This window comes from Phalacrocorax aristotelis, chromosome 3 (assembly GCF_949628215.1).
Source record: "Phalacrocorax aristotelis chromosome 3, bGulAri2.1, whole genome shotgun sequence".
Taxonomy (NCBI): Eukaryota; Metazoa; Chordata; class Aves; order Suliformes; family Phalacrocoracidae; genus Phalacrocorax; species Phalacrocorax aristotelis.
In genome coordinates, this window is record NC_134278.1 from 62,318,545 (window position 1) to 62,334,590 (window position 16,046).

Here is a 16,046-nt window from a genome sequence, read left to right on the forward strand (position 1 = left end):
ACAGCCTGCATAGCTAGTCAAAGCTATAAATACACGCAAGAAACAGAAATGTAGCAGAAAGAGGGTGCCACATGTACTGCATCCTTTGCACAACAATGGTAGCATCTGTCTTCCCAACGAATTATGAAGATTAGCTTGCAATTACACCATCACACAAAAGTTTCCAGAATTTTTCAACACAGCAAACTATTGAACCCAATCCTGTTTCCACTGAAGTCAGTGGTAAATTCCCAATGCAAACAGGAGAAGTAACCTTGCTTTGGAGAAGGAAAACATTCCTTGGTGGAAAAAAAATACCCCTCTCTCAAACTTTCAAGCTGAGAATTTTACTCAGAACTGATGCAATACATTTTGCTCCTATATATATCACACACTCCCCCAAAGACTTAACACACACACACAAGATGGCTTGTATTTAAGCAAATAAAAAAGCTTTGTTGAAATGTGGACTTTATATATAAAGTGTATGCGTATAAAGTGCACACAGGTCGAGGAACAAGATTCTTGCCTGCTGATTTGAAGGTAAGTTTACTATAAGATTTCCAAAATATGGTGTTTAACATGGTCATCATTAAAATGTCTGTATTTTTCTCCTAGATTCGTTGAGTTCCTTATCATGGTCATAGATGCTTTTGTCAATTTTCAAACCTAGAATAACAAGCATCGTTACTTTCCAGTCAAAATGAATATGACAGAGGCAAAGAAATTAAAATCCTTAGTATTAGCAAATGACATAATCTCTTAACATCAGCGATGTCAGGAGTGGATCGCTAACTTCAGGGGGCACAAAGAGGACCTGAAGAAGGAATGCAAAAATGCAAGACCATAACATCAAGTGTAGAGAAAAATAAAGTCCCAGGTATGTGATAGGAAAAGTACCCTGGAAGCAGTGATGCGGAAAGAGACTGAGGCATCGTGCTAAATAATCTACTGAGCAGGAACCCCCAGTGTGAAACGGTGGAGCTGTGCCTCCAGGGAAGGAGGCAAGCACTGCTGTGCTATTCCCCCTCTTCTTGAGTCCACACACTGAAAAGGTAGTTAAGAAACTGAAAATATATGGGAAATGACTGAAGGACACACTGAAGGCCTCGAAAACCTGCTTCCATTTCTTAGCTCTGAGTCAAAGGTAAGACATGACTTGATCACAGCCTGTAAACACCAATAGATAAAATTACAGTAGAAAAGATAATCTGTAAATAACAATATTACCCAACTGCAACACCGAAAGCAAAAGCCATTCAAATTCAAAACAAGAAGGACAATTGTATGAAAACATTAAATGGTAACCATAAATGCCTGACCAGCTTCCCAAAAGATGCGGTGGGTCCTCAGGCCCTGCAGTCTTCAAGGCAGGACCCATGGCCCTATATGCAGGTACATGCTGGCTCAATCCGGAGCTGTGAATTGGGTGCAGAAATTTCTGGGCAATACTCCATGGTGATCAGGCACCAGAGTCACAGTAGCCATCCTGGCCTTTATATTGGCAGGGGATAGCAGGACATAAATTTTAAATAAAAAATAATCTTTATGGGAAAGCTAAGTTCCAACGCTACTGGCAAATTATCATTGTAAGGGATTGTAATTGATGGAATACAACCTGAAGTGTGTTCAGGCTGCTGCACATGCCCTGTTCTTACTGCATCTGAACTGGGTAAAAAGATTGCTGTCCCAGCCAAGACCCAGATATTCACCATCACTTTCCTAGTCGGGAGTTACCACTTTTCCCCCATCTCTCCCTTCCTTCCCTACACTGCTTCTGCTCCTCTGTTTACTGCCCTAATCACTCCCTAACCCAGGGCTTCCCAAATGAGTGGACCCAAAATTGTGCTTTTAAAGCTTTTAAACCAGCCTAGCTCATTATCGTTTTGACAAGAAATCACCTTTTTTCTCAGGTTTGTTATACATCCTTGCCCCATGTGTGTACAAGGAAGACTTGTACTCTCTTTGCAGCAATGCCACTCACCTTCTCAGTAGCTGGCTGTGTAGAGAGGGGTCTGCACAGGTGGTTTATGACCATATGAGAATGCCGTATCCGGTAAAGTATTCTCCCATGCTCAGTTTGGTAATTTAAGAGTTACTCAAATATATTTATTTATACTTTTGCATTCTTATTCTTTTATAATACAGCTGTGTTGTGGACACAGTGTCATCAGTACATATTATTTTATGAGTCACTGACATGTTTTCGAAGATGTTATGTAAGCGTTGCAGAAGAAACAGTAAGTATGATGGAGTGATTTCTAGACTTTCTGGTAAAGCTTAAGTCCAGACCATAGCAGATCACAGATATTTCTTCTAAACATCAGGAGAAAACCAGCTGTCAGATGTTCCCATGTAAGCACCACTGTACAGATTGTAGCTGTCTAATGTTCATAGGCGCAAATATTTTCAAATTAGGGCTCACTTCCCCAAAGCTGGAGTCTTCCAAACAAAACAAAACAAATCATTGCTTGGAGCAAAAAATACCAATCCAAAGCATGAACACATGTTATTTCAATTTTCAGTGATGACAGGTTTGTTAATATAACCACAAGACTGAAGCCTAGAACTCATACTTATATATGCAACCTTTCTACATGTGACTGTTACCATCTGAGCTCAATAGCTCAATAGCGGGAACTCCTGCGTGGGGCTGTATTTAACACTTTCTGCTGCTGATATGAATTTGGGTCCTTGTGTGAGGGGAGAGCAAAGATCACGTGGAAGCGACCACCTGTTTGCTGGCTTTTGTTTTAACCAAGGCTTTAATTCCTTCTGTATTAGGCACAAGTCATGATATTAACAAAACACATAGATAATCCACTTTTGACAAAACATCGCTGGACTGTGGCAAAAAGAAACTGCCTCTTCCCATAACGAAGCTTGCTTCGAACTTCCAGGAGCTGCAGTTCTTTAATATGAAAAGCTGACAAGTAAAAAAAATAAAAAACCTTAAATATTTGTTTTAATTTAGGAAAACATTGGTTTTTAAATATGAGGATCAAGACTGATTACTTGATTCCTAAATTTACTTCAGGTCAGGTAGTATGGTCACGTCACAGTTGGGGTGGAGGAAAGCAGGGAAGAGGTTGCACAAGAAGAGAGGGAGCCCCCCCTTCCCGCTTTTACTCTCCTACAGGAGCGCCAAAGCAGAGGCTGTCCTTTCCCCACTCCCAAAGAGAAACTATTTATATGAGAAAAAGTCATAAAGATAGGAAAACAGCCCTGACCCCCATTCCTGCAGGCTTGGGGGTTAGAGCTGGCCAGTCTACAAGCTGTAAATCAAGAGGAGTGCTCCTTTCACAAAGGCAGGGGCTCCGAGGGTGCGCTGGGGGCTGGGCAAGCAAGACTTCTGCAGCAATTGCACAAGCAAACGATTAACAGTGCAAATATAAGAGCAGTGGCTTTTGTGCAATCTGGATATGGGAATGTGTGTGTAAAAAACAGTCTTCTCAAACCTCTCTCCCAGTAGGGGTCACAGGCATCCCCAGACTGCTTTTTTGCAAAGGATTGGGGGTTTTTGCCTTAAATATCCCATGCTGGTGCCAAGATTTCAAGCAGCTGACTTGGGTGATGCTGCGTGATGCACCTTGCAAACAGGAAATTCTTCCACAGTCCATTATTTCTTTATGATACAGCATTTTGAAGACAAGTAATGTTTTCATACAGTACTTTAGCTTAGAGCAGGAAAAGAGGCTTTACCCCCCCACCTTTTCTTCCCCCAGTAAGAGAAAAATCACCCTACTGAGATCAACAGCATACAAAAATTGCTCAGCAGGGAAAACTACAGGGAATTAGTCCCTGCTGGGAGGGGCAATTCTGTTAGAGACGATCTCCATTTCTCCTTTGGGAAGGGATATACAATAAAGTAAGACAGGCCACTGAGACAGCAGTGTTGGGGAATCGCTCTGAGTGCAGCAGAGCTCTCTTTCTTCAGAGACTGGTCCCAGTGGCTCTTGCACTTCCACCACCACTTCGCAGACTTCCCGTCTCTGAAGCTAAGCCCTTTGAAGACACTGTTTCCCAATACCATATCTTCCTTTTCCAGATAACACACTACTAGCACTTATCAGCAAAACTTGCCAACAGCATTTGCTTTCTGATGGCCCCTTACCCTGTTAGTGTTTTACAGATCTGCTTTAGGATACTGATACCGCTATTGCCAGCAGACAATGGTTTGTTCTGTCAGCAAACGCTCTAGAGCTCATACATCTGGGCCCATAATAGTTCTGCTTTTGGAACAGAGCTCCTCGAGGAAGCAGTGAATTCGGTGCTCTCCCCCAAACCCTCTGTGGAAGCTGGAGAAGGCAGTCACAGTACAATTCCCTCTGTGGTCACAACTGAAAAGACTCATGTGATACCAATGCTGTTGTGGACCACTTCTTCCCAACCTAGTTGCACAGTGTGTCATTTTCAGTAAGCTTCATGGACTTTAAATCATAGTGTATTTTTTTGTTTAGCATCATTCATCTCTCTCTGTTCCTACAAGCCTGACATTGCAGCAGCCAAACTCTCAGTTTTCCATTAGATAGATGGCCTGTGAATAATGAACTTTGGTTTGTTGGTGCTGTACTGTAATTTCACAGTGGTAAGTATAGATCAGAGTCTGACTCCTCAGCATTTTTCAGGAGCTTCTATATTATTTTAACACCATACTCTTGTTATCCCTAGTAGGATGAGAGGTTACAGTCCAAACCGAAGACTTCCCTGCAAATTGCTAGTTTACGTGCTCACAGCCTCTTGTCAGAGATTTCTCTGTGAAGTACATCACCGCTAGTTCAAGAGACATCCGCAGTCACCTGCTTATTCTTCTAGCAAATCTTCATCTGGACTGATGATCTAAAAAACATCCTCGAGGGTTTTCCAGACAGCATCTGCAGGTCTTGGGCAGAGCTTGCCCTGCATATCACCAGTTTGGGCTCTTACAGCTGCTCAGAAAATGTCACCAATAGGGTGACTGCTGTGCAGGTTGTCCAGGCTGTTCTGATCCTCTTTGAGGGAAAAGATAGCCTAGGCAGGTACGCCACAGCATCTCAGGCTTCAGACTCTACCGCTAGGCTGTTGCACGAGTTTCAAGCAGTTACGGTTTGTTGGTTTGACTTGGTTTTGGGTTTGGGTTTTTTTTCTTAATAATAAATTATTTCTCCATCACTACCTCAGAAACAGCATGGTTCTGAGGTGCAGTTGTCACCTATTTGTTCTCATCTGACATGATACCCACGCACCAGCCTGACTAGCCCCACTCTTGTGCTATCCTTTTAAGTCTACTTCATCCCCTTGCCCACAGCATCTTTAACAAAGTAAACACTCAAGGTGCTTTGGCACCCATTAAAAGCAAATCAGTACTATTAGTACTGTGATGACTAATAGTCGTTAAGTACTACTCAGCACAGTGGGAAGTATTCTGTAATGCATATCCACGGGAAAATTTTACAACCCTGGGTAAGTATGAAAAACAAAGCACAACAAACAGCTCCTAAGAAGAGCTCATGTTAGAGGCTGGGTTAAACCTTGTTAAATTTGCATTCTCCTTTCCCATTTTGATTTACAAACCCCATATTTTTTTTCTTTAGCACTCAGGAATTTTTGGTCGGACAAATGGTTTCCTGATAAAACATTTGATAATGTTGTACTACTTCTTGCCTTCCTTAAATGCTTCTGGGCTGTTTTCTTTAAGGACCTTATCAAAAGATCCTCTGTGTATCTACATGGCAAAGCCTTTAGGAACCAGTACTGAAGGCCAGCCCAAAACTGGGACTCCACAAAAACCAGTTTAGTTGCCAGATGAAAATATTCAAGGTGTCCTTGGCATCAAAGAGCAGCATGTCAGATAAGCATAAGATTTTACTACATCTTCAGTACCTGCAGTGGTATTTTGAAAACATATTTTAAAAAATCAGTCTCAACCAGTTTTGCCCTTGTGTTCCTTTGGGGATCAGAGTTGCTGCATCCAAGCGGAGAACACAACTTGGGGAAGAAGGTTGCAAGAACCATAACTGGGAAGTCAAGAAGAGTTCAGGGATCTGAGTGCTTCCCTAGACTAGTAACAAAAATGACTCCACCAGGCTGCTGAAGCCTTAGGATACAAATGAAACACAACATGCAGAAAAGCTCCTGGGTTTTTTTCCCTCCCAAAGCTGTAAAACAACAACAGCAAAGATGGTTTTTCTGGCCATAGAAAAGGCCAGCTTCAGAAGGCTATTCATAGAAGTGCAATTTCCAAAATTTGAGTCATCTGTACTGGGTGACAGTCAGCCACCATTTATTGCCCAGAACAATGTTGCATAGTGTTATTCAGTACAGCCCTCTGCAGTCATGTCCAGTTTCTCAGACCTACAGTTATATTTGTTTCTGCCCTTTCTATAGCACAAGCTATAGAAAGATCCTTTTCTGTCTCCTCTACCTCATCCTCTCCCCTCAAATATTTTTCTTACTTTCGTTTAGTCTTGTGGTCTTTATGTAATATTTCTGGGTTTTCAGAGCTCTTCTAGTCTATGTGCATGGTTTACAAAATATCCCTTCAAACTTTTTATGCAGAGCTGTGTTTGCAAATGGATGAATCACAAACCTCATACTTTTATTTTTTTTAGGAAATAATTTCTACTGAAAATCCAGAGGAGTTGCAATTTAGCTAGAGAGTTTATGGATATCTTATGTCTAGGGGAAAAGAGAAACTTAAGGTCAAACCTTCACTGTCCTGGCAACGTTCAGATGTAAATCAGGGCGGGGCAGGGGATGGAGACAGATGGGGAGGAGATGACAAGGAGGGTTGACTAGCAAAGAAATGCTTGGCTCAGTGGGTACTTGCCTGTTTTCAGGTGCAGTTCCATCATAAAATTCGAACTGTAGGGTTTTAAAAAAAGTAAATCTCACTCCAGTGTCTGCCAGAGGAAACAAACTGAATTTTCCCCTTCACTGGGAAGAGCTACACTGAGATCAAGGCTACAACTGGTTGAGAAGTTCATGGAAGTTACTGAATTGATGATGTCAAATTGCTCCACCACTGAATGCCTTTGACACCAAGTGAATAAAATGTTTGTTCCCAGCCTAGAACTACTGACTTGCATAGCAATCATGTAGCCAACCTAAATGACCTTATTTGCAAAAAGAAAGTCGGCACAATGGGGTAGGCAGAACCCTAAAGCAGAGCTGGTTCTGACCATATGGGCTGCCAGGCAAAGGCAGGAGCAAGGGAAAAGCTGCTGGTAGAAATGTAAGACCAGGAAAAATTATGCAAAGAGTTGCCTTAAAAAAAAAAAGTGCCTTTTTCTGGGTGAGTTGGTGCGGGGAACATAGGGAAGATGCTGAAGGAGGTGAGTTTGAGCCCTGGAGAGGGACCTTGGCTCCTGAGGGTACCACTCCAAGGGTGGCAAAGCCTGAAAGGTGGACTGTAGCACTGGCTGCCTTCTCTGTGCTGGTTTGTGCATCTCCCACAGTCTGTCTGTGAATCAGATGCAACCCCCCTTGCATAAAACAGTGATTGCTTCTTCTGTTAAGTTTCTGCAAGGAGGAAACGTAAGCGGTGCTTCACAGACAGCTTCAAAGGGAGAGGGACACTACGTGGTTAAGCTGACAGGGTCTCAGTCCACGCAGTAACGATCTGCCCCAAATCAAGGGTTATGGAAACGCTACTGAAACAGCCCATCTTTCTAAGTAGCTGCTTGTTTAGTTTAGCATAATGAGCAACCAGGAAAATATCTTACACATCCTACAGAATCGTGCTGATATTTTTCCTGAACAAATCTCAAATATCATATAATCCACTACCCTCAGTTTATACAGCACTGAAAAGAATTCTGTATACTTCAAAATATATTTTGCATTCCAAACACATTTAACAAAATTCTTTCTCCTCAAAACAGATTAGAGGCAGGTAATTTCCACCCTTTATTGGAACCTCCAGATACCAAAACTGTGAAAGAAACTTCCACAAAAAGAATAACAAAGAAATTCTTCACTCATCTCAAGGCACCACAGACTCTAACAAGAGCCAGTCCAACATTCATCTGCAAAATAACTGTGAAGAGATACCCAAGTGACTCTCACCAACAATCCAGCTGCATTTTCTCACTGTACTTTCAGATTCTTCAAGCATTCAAACACTTGACTCTATTTGCAACCGGGCAAGCTTAAATAACTACCACATCCCACCCCAGCACACGATGGCCGACCAGGCTGCAGAAGAGCCCCTTCCCTGACTCTAAACCGCAAGTCAGGCATCGGAGAGAGGCATGCATCTATTCCTCTTGCAGCAGCTGTTGTTTGAAGTATTTCATCCTCTGAATGAAAAGCCTGATTTTGTCGTAAGACTTGAAAGTTAATGATGCTCTGTGCTTTTGTCTGGCCACTCAGGTGCCAGGCTTCCCTCTTCCAGGGATGCCACTGTAGGCCTGCAGTGGAAGATGGATGGGGCTCATGGCTGCAGAGACAGCCCCTCTCCCCCTAGAGCTTCAAGGTCTGCGATTCCCTGCTTGCGAATTTACAACCTAGTTTATATACTAATCAAAACAATGCAGACCAGGGGAAAATGCTCTAGTTTCCTTCTCCATTTAAAGTTCTAATGATTTGCTGAAGACATCAAAACCAAGGCTGACACAGGATGAGAAAGCCTCAACTTGTTTTTGTCATTTTACAAAGACAGTTTAAATCTAATTTTAATAAGCATTTCTAATCCTCCAAGCTTCTTCAGCCTAATTCTCCCTGACAACACAGTGGCTAGTCTCCAAGATTATATTTATTCTTTAACTGCTTGAAGAAGAGCTGTCAGGGAACGGCCTATCAGACAATGAGGCTTCTCGCTACTTCAGTTACATTTTGTGGCAGAGAAGTTCTTGAAGAGCATGAGATACAAAGGCCTAATTCTTCCCTTGTGCTGGGCTCTGGGAACCCAGTTTTGGGTTTTCAGTTCCCTCTGCAGAAAGAACATCCAGACGTATGGGAGGGTGGGTGCGAGGGAGCAAACACAGCACAGATGGCAGGGAATATATTTATCTATCCTCTCCGCAAATTGCTGGCTGATGTTCTCCTTTAGAGCAGAAAAGATCCTCCCCTTGTCGCTACTTACCTCCTTTAGACAAAGGTCCACCCAGTGCGCAGCTGAAGCTGTCGCTGAGGCACTCGCTGTGGGTCTTGAGTATAGTCGAGTCCTCCCTCCTAAGCTGCGAGATTGGCACTTACAGGAATAGCTCCAGCAGCTCTCCCTTTTTAGAGTAAGGCTGGGAACGTATAGTATCGTCTATACTGCCTGGATTATGCAGTTTGCCTGCTCCTTCCCACTCTTATTACCTCTTCAGACTTCAGTCTGTGCTGCCAAAGACCGAACATTTTCTGCATAAGCATTAAATAAAAGAAAAACATGACTCAGTCCAGGATGAGTCTTGAAGAACTTGGCGGGGGAGGGGAGGGGGAGGGTGAACAACGCTGCTTGTAACCTCCAGTTTTTTTATTTGTTATTTTTACTTCCCCCCCCTCTTTTTGCAAGACATATTTTAAAATATGTTACATTAATAAAAACAAAGCTGCAATGTGATTAATTCTCCTGTGCTAACAAGCCTTTTAAACTGGGTTATTTTTTTGTCTTAAATCTGTTTTCTCAGCAGTTGCAGAAAAGTGCTGTGTTGTGGACTGAAGCATGACTATTAATGAGGAGACACAGTATTTCTTCTGCAGAATATTCTTGCAAATATCAGAAAGTGTGATGCATTCCCTTACCCCACATACCTTTCTGATGTTTGGAATAGGAGCAAAAAGAACCATCGCAGCTGTGTTGAAGCCTAGACATTCAAAATAGCCAACAGGAAAAGTAGAGAATCAATTGTATAAATAGCAAATTACAACATCGTTTGGTGCTTTCATGATGTTCCACTTGAGGAAATACAGCATGTCTTTCAAAAGTGAACATTTTGTTACTTTTTCTGGTTATTCCTGGGTTTGTAGAGTTCCTTACTGTTGTGCAAACACTTGGCTTCCTTTATCACTGAATTCGTTCAGGACACACAAAGAACTAAATAAATGTCTTATTATTTGCATGCTTAAGGTATAGAAACTTCTGCAGCTTCAGGGGCACCACGTACAAGAACAAAGATGTCTGAAAGCCGATCGCTTTCAGATATTTATTCTTGCAACTCTGTGTTGCAGTAGCATCTAGAATGGCTCTGCAGGTGGGCACCTCATCAGAGAATAATTACTCCTCACTCCACAGCAGCTTTGGGTGAGAGATTTGAACTTAATTGCAAACTGAAAAGGAAAGCTGCATGCTATGCACTTAAGCACCACTTTGCACCGTAGGCATCAAAAGAAACAGAAATTCATCAAATGTTGATATCCAGCAGCAAGAAGATCTCTGCTCTTTCCTCTCTCACTAACCTTCTGCTCCTGAAAGCATCAAATGGGATAAACCAGAACTAAACAAAAGCAAAGCCAGTCATCTCTTCCAAACGTGATACCCAGCAACACAGACGGTCCTTGAAACATTGCAAAACAGTGATCAACTACAAGAGTATTTGATCTTTCAAACTTTACTAGCAGATTATGTCATTATCTCCCTCCCCCCCACCTTTTGACCCCTTAATTCCCAAGATTAATTTTTTTTTCCTGATTTAAAACTACTTTTGATGCCCAAAATCTAGCCCATACCTCCAACATCAGACATAGTTGCTGACTACATGCGCACAGTGTGGGTGCCTTAAGAATGCTCTTAGGTATGAAGTTAGTTTGGGGATATTGTATACCCCGCTGATTACGAAGAACAATTTCCAAAGGGGGAGGTGCAGGAAAAAAAAAAAAAAAGTGCCCTTAAAAAGCTGTCTGCCCCTGTGATTTTCAGCGCTTTGAAAAAAACAAGAAAGAACAGAAAAGCACCCCTGGTGTGTGGTTAAGATAACTACAAAGGAACTATTCTTACCAGGTTCCTTCAGTAAAATGAAGGGTGCTTTGATTGCATTTTTTGGCCTTGCTAATCTGGCATATATTGATGGATAATTTGGAACAGCCAAAATCTTTGTTCTAAAAACACTGACTCACATATGTTACATCCAGATGTTTTACTGGGTTCTTAGTAGATATCAAAGCTTTCTTTAAATACTTGGAAACTGCATTTTATACAGTTAAATGTGTATGCATGCAGGGGAGGGAAAAAACAGGAGAGGAACTCCATTAAGAGCAGATTAAAAAGGAGTATTTAGGCCCCCAACAAAGACACTCTAAATAGAAAAAAGCCAACACTTTGTTTCTGCCTAATCAAGTTTGAAAATTAATAGCACCAAGATTCTTAATGAGCAATTAGGGCCTTGCAGGCTGGTCCCTCCAGCAGGCACAGGAGCCTGTGTGTAAACACTCCAGCGCTGACTTCCCCACCACCCTCTCAGCCAGGTCAGCAGGGCAGTGGCCTCGGCAGCCCAGCCTGCTGGCACCAGCCAGCCCCCAGCTGGTTGCCCAGGCAGAGACATCCCCATGACTTCTGACAGCTGGCCCTTCATCTCTTCCAGAGGTAAAGGGCTCCAGAGCCTCCCCTCCACTGGGGTTCAAGAAAAGAAGAAATCTGTCATCTGAGAGTACATGGGAAGGGACCCCCACCCCATAAGTAGTTTTTATGAGCAGGAGATCATGAATGAAGCAAGCAATGCATGCACCATGGGTCTCAGCAGCGCTCTTCTTCCTGACAGTGCCTGAATCACTACCACCAGAGAGCATCTGAAGAGATAAGGGCACAACTATCTAACAAGAAAGAGCTGACTGCATGGGGGAAATAACGACATGCAGACAAATCGGATGCAGAACAAGAACAGAGGTAGCAGGCTGCAGTGTGGGTTTGGGAAATGCGATGCTGTGCAACTTGCGGAGTTTAAGTCACTCGAAATTGTTGCCCCTGTCTGATTCTCACCAGCTCCTGATGGATGAAGCTTTATGCACTGGCTATGCTGCTTTACAGTCACTGCTGGATAAACACAATAAGGAAAGTATTCAGCCCTTCATAAGGTAAATAGGTAATCAGTAAATACACCATTTCATTCCAAGAGGAGCAATATTCTTCAACTTGATACGTCTTTTAAAGAGATCCCTCCTAACAGAAAAACAGACAAATCGCAACACACATGAAATGTGACAAGTATCAAGCGCAGACACAATTTCTGACCCGCCAGGAGTCGGGGCTGAAGATCTGCTACTGAAGTGCTGCTTTTCCACCCCAAAGCATGTCAGCGGAATCCGTCAGTTACGGACAGAAGCAGGTGTTAGGTATTGCCACAGAGGAAAGTATCTCCTGGGCAAGCAGGATCAGGCCATTCCCCTGCGCCTGTTTGCAATGGTGCAAAGAGTTTGTTAAATGTTAAGGTCAGGAAACTTCCAAAGTCAGTTTTAGACAGTTCATTGGTGAGAAAGCTACTCAGCCAAAACACAGATTGTTCTTCTAGTTTAGACTAGTGCAGTCTAGAAACAAAAAAAGGCATCAGCATTAGTAGTGCCAGCCTTACCATGGCTGCGAGTGGCCCAAAGCATAACCGATGGTTATTTAACAAGTCAGGGTAACGGAGTCCCACACGCAGCACAAAGGCAGCCACAGGAACACAGCAGCTGGGACCTCGACACGCAAGAGTCAATACCGCAACTTGCATCAAAATGGAATTCCCCTTTCAATCTCAGAGGTGTTTTCCATGTTACATAGAATGTAATCATGCAGTGTCACAGGACTTGCTTTTGGGGATCCAAATACAGCAGCACAAGCTTCCCTCCCGCACCATGGATTCCTGTCCCTCAAGTTTCATGCTGTGCCAAAGGAGAGCTAGTAACAGTCTACCCCCAGCACCCACAGAAAGTGAAGCAACCTCTCCTCCTGAGACCGGGCTCACACACCTGGCAGTGCAAGATCGAGGAGCATTTTCATTAACGGTATGAAGTGCACCACAGGAACCGAGGTCTCTCTGGGCCGATTAGCCCGCAGAGCTGAAATTTTCTGGGGTTGTTCAGAGAAGTTTCAATCATTTATATAAAAGCAAAGATGACAGCTCTGCTTATAAAGATAGATTCTGAAAAAAAGGAACTACTAGAAAAAAGTACTCTTTTAAAGACCTTTATTTTGGTTGCATAGTTACAATTATGAAGTCCATTTATGCCTACAGTTAGATTGTTCCCAAATAATATTTCATAGTTCGCCATGTAAACAGTGCATTCTTTATCAGTCTAGTGTACAATAACGTCATAAAATACAGATTAAGTGACTTTTTTCATCTGTACACTTTTCAGATTAGTTCACCAAGATCAATTAAAAAGGCAAATAGATTAATTGGCAAAAAAGTGTTGTTACATTTTTAATATATTAGTACAAAATGGCACAAAAGGAAAAAGGTCATTTAAAGAGCTATAAGCGTCAACCGTCTTAAACAGTTTGAATCCGTTCAACCAATTTCAACGTAATTTCTAATTGCACTGTTGAACTTGGAATTGAACTTTCAATCTTCTTTTCTTCAGCTGTATGAAAGACCTCACATACAACTTTGGGTCTGTTCATGGAAACAGAGTCACAGCAGTTTCAGAACAGCGACATTCAAGTGCAGTTAGGAAGTTGGGAATTTCTATTCTTCCCAGTAAATCTAAGAATTCACAGACTAGAGCTTATTTTCATCTAGACAAGCTCATTGATGCACACTTCAGATGCAAAGATACCAGATGTGTGCACACAGAACACAGTATTTCTTAATGCAAGAACTGAAACAAAAAATCCACATACTTACAGCATCCACCTTACCGACCTCCTTTGCAGGAGGCTTCCAGGCATAACTATACTCAATGCCAGTTACAGAGATATATGAAGCATCTAAAAGATTTCAGGCAAACTGAAGGCTTAATTCAAAAGCTTCAGTTATAAAAGAGAGATCACACCAACTTCTGCAACCTACATTTTATTTTTGAACCACCCATATCAAATGGGCAGGTGAGTGGGATGGAAGGGAAAGATAGAAAGACATTTCTAACTTAAATTCTTACGTGTGAATTCGTTGCCTCAAGCAACAGTTCAGGAGTTTGTTTTGGCAGCAACACTTAGCAATAGCCCAAAAGATAATTACCCACCCCGTCAAAACAAATTATCAGGATTTTGATTAGCCCCCTCAACCTTAAGAGGTTTTTATGTTTAAGTTAACAGAAGTGTTTATGACCTTGACTGGTTTTTTCTGGTAAGACAGCACCCACATCCAAGAGGGCAGGCACTTCTACTGACGGCAGTACTGAAAACGTTACTTCTCAGGTTAAAACAAAAAGTCTTATAAAAAAAGTAAGTGTGATGAAGTATTATTTTACTCAGCTTCACAATGAGCAAACCATGATGAGGAGTTTCCTTTCATAATTTAAATACCAATTACAACACTTTCTCCAGGAACTTATCTTGTAGATAACCATATGATAATTCCAAGGAGCAATACTCCAACAGCAAGTATAATCATGAGGATACACATCTTCTTTCGGGACCTTTGCTGCCAATAGAGAAAAAAAATCAAGTTGATGGAAAACTGCACCACCACATCAGAAGACTGCTCAAATGCTTTTACAGTACTACTGCTTCTGCAATCTAACTAAATTGTGTCCTTACTAACAAGTCATATAAAATTGTTCAAGAAAAAAAAAAAAAGAGCGAAGTTATCCATGACTTACTTTTATGGCTATATTATTCAACAGAATGATTTCAGTGGTATTTTCTGGCATACATAATAAACTAGTGAAAGAGAATGCAGTAACGCAATGAATGGATGTAATTAGGGTACTGGGGGAAAGAAAATGTGAGAGAGCAGACAACCACGTACAGAGGAAAACAGACAATTGATCTGCACAGCAGAGGAGGTAGAAATGATCTGCTAGAAAAAAAAATATTTAAAGCCTGTTCATGTATATACAGACAGGGACAAAGGACTGCAATTTAGACTTCTGGAAGACTGGCTTTGCATCTATTCACAGAGTTATTTTAAAGTTGTTTTTGTGAAGTTTCTTAGGTACAACTTGCTCTTAAAGGAAGAAAAGAAGGAAAAAAAAAACCCAAAAGAGAGACCTGGCTAGAGACCCAGTTACACAGATGTCACTACAATAAACTAAGTTATGAATATGTCCAGAACTTTTGCACCTCCCATACAGGTCTGTAACTTGAGATGCCAGAGCACCCAAGTCTAGCAGCAGTCTGTCATCCTTTGTCTGAAGGATATGGAATCTGAAGGTTTCCTTCACAGCAGGAAAAGAAATAACCAGTGGGTTTCACAGGCTTTTGTTGACATCCAAGGGACAATAACACTCAAATCTGGAGATTCTAGGCCACAGCTCCAGAGGCAAAGCCACACTTTGCTGGATTTGGCAGAGATTCTTCTGCCTGGGTGTTTTTGGTTATTTTCTCCCCCTGCAGAACACATCTGTGTCAGATCCTCACTGGAGCTGCCAGTTCTCTGCCCAGTACCAGCCACACTACCAAGTTTATTGTCTTAACCGTTCTCTTCTGGTTTAGTATCTCACTGTCACGTCTCCCATTGCCAGGCTAAGATTTCTTCATTTCATCATTTTACTTGCTACAACTCAATCTGTTTGCTAGAGTATCTTTCTTGTTATTTAATATGCGTCCGGATTCTCTCCTTACACTCCCAGTCTCTTCCTTTTTCATGCTGGAGACCACCTCTTGCCAACGTTGCATGGAAGTCAAAACAACTTCCAGGTAACACTGCTTAAGCAAGCTAGTGGATTAAAGACAGGGAGATCTTATCTCCTCATACGCTTGATCATCATTTCCCTGACTGCTGAAGCAGCAGTGGTCAAGGGGGAAAGAAAGGAGAGGAGCCTGGCTTTGCCAAAACAGCTCTGCTGTGTGAATGCACCCCACATGGCAGAAGGGTGGTGCGTACCTCGTCCAACCACAGGCAGGAGTTGTGAGGGTACCAGCCATGTGCAGCCTCACCTCTGCCAGCATGCCTGGGCCTCTAACACTTCCTTGAGGAGGTCAGGGCATACAGATATAATAGTTGTTGAAATTAAAGTAAGCCTGCTGAAAGTAGAAATGATTTTTCAGGCTCTTGGAACAAGGATGAGTTTTCAAGCAAAGG

At 42.2% G+C, this 16,046-nt stretch overlaps 2 protein-coding genes across 3 annotated transcripts in view; both read right to left on the reverse strand.

Annotated features, from left to right (window-relative positions):
* MOXD1 (monooxygenase DBH like 1) overlaps nt 1-9,287 on the reverse strand; it is a 67,942-nt gene extending 58,655 nt beyond the window's left edge. Inside the window, exon 1 of the mRNA XM_075087651.1 lies at nt 9,044-9,287. The gene's annotated coding sequence lies outside the window, so the exon portion shown is untranslated. The remainder of the gene's footprint in view (nt 1-9,043) is intronic.
* Nucleotides 9,288-13,029: 3,742 nt separating this feature from the next.
* STX7 (syntaxin 7) overlaps nt 13,030-16,046 on the reverse strand; it is a 33,691-nt gene continuing 30,674 nt past the window's right edge. For both annotated transcript variants that reach the window (XM_075087653.1, XM_075087654.1), the window contains exon 10: nt 13,030-14,444. In XM_075087653.1, coding sequence (XP_074943754.1) covers nt 14,352-14,444 — 93 coding nt within the window. In that variant the 3' untranslated portion in view covers nt 13,030-14,351. The remainder of the gene's footprint in view (nt 14,445-16,046) is intronic.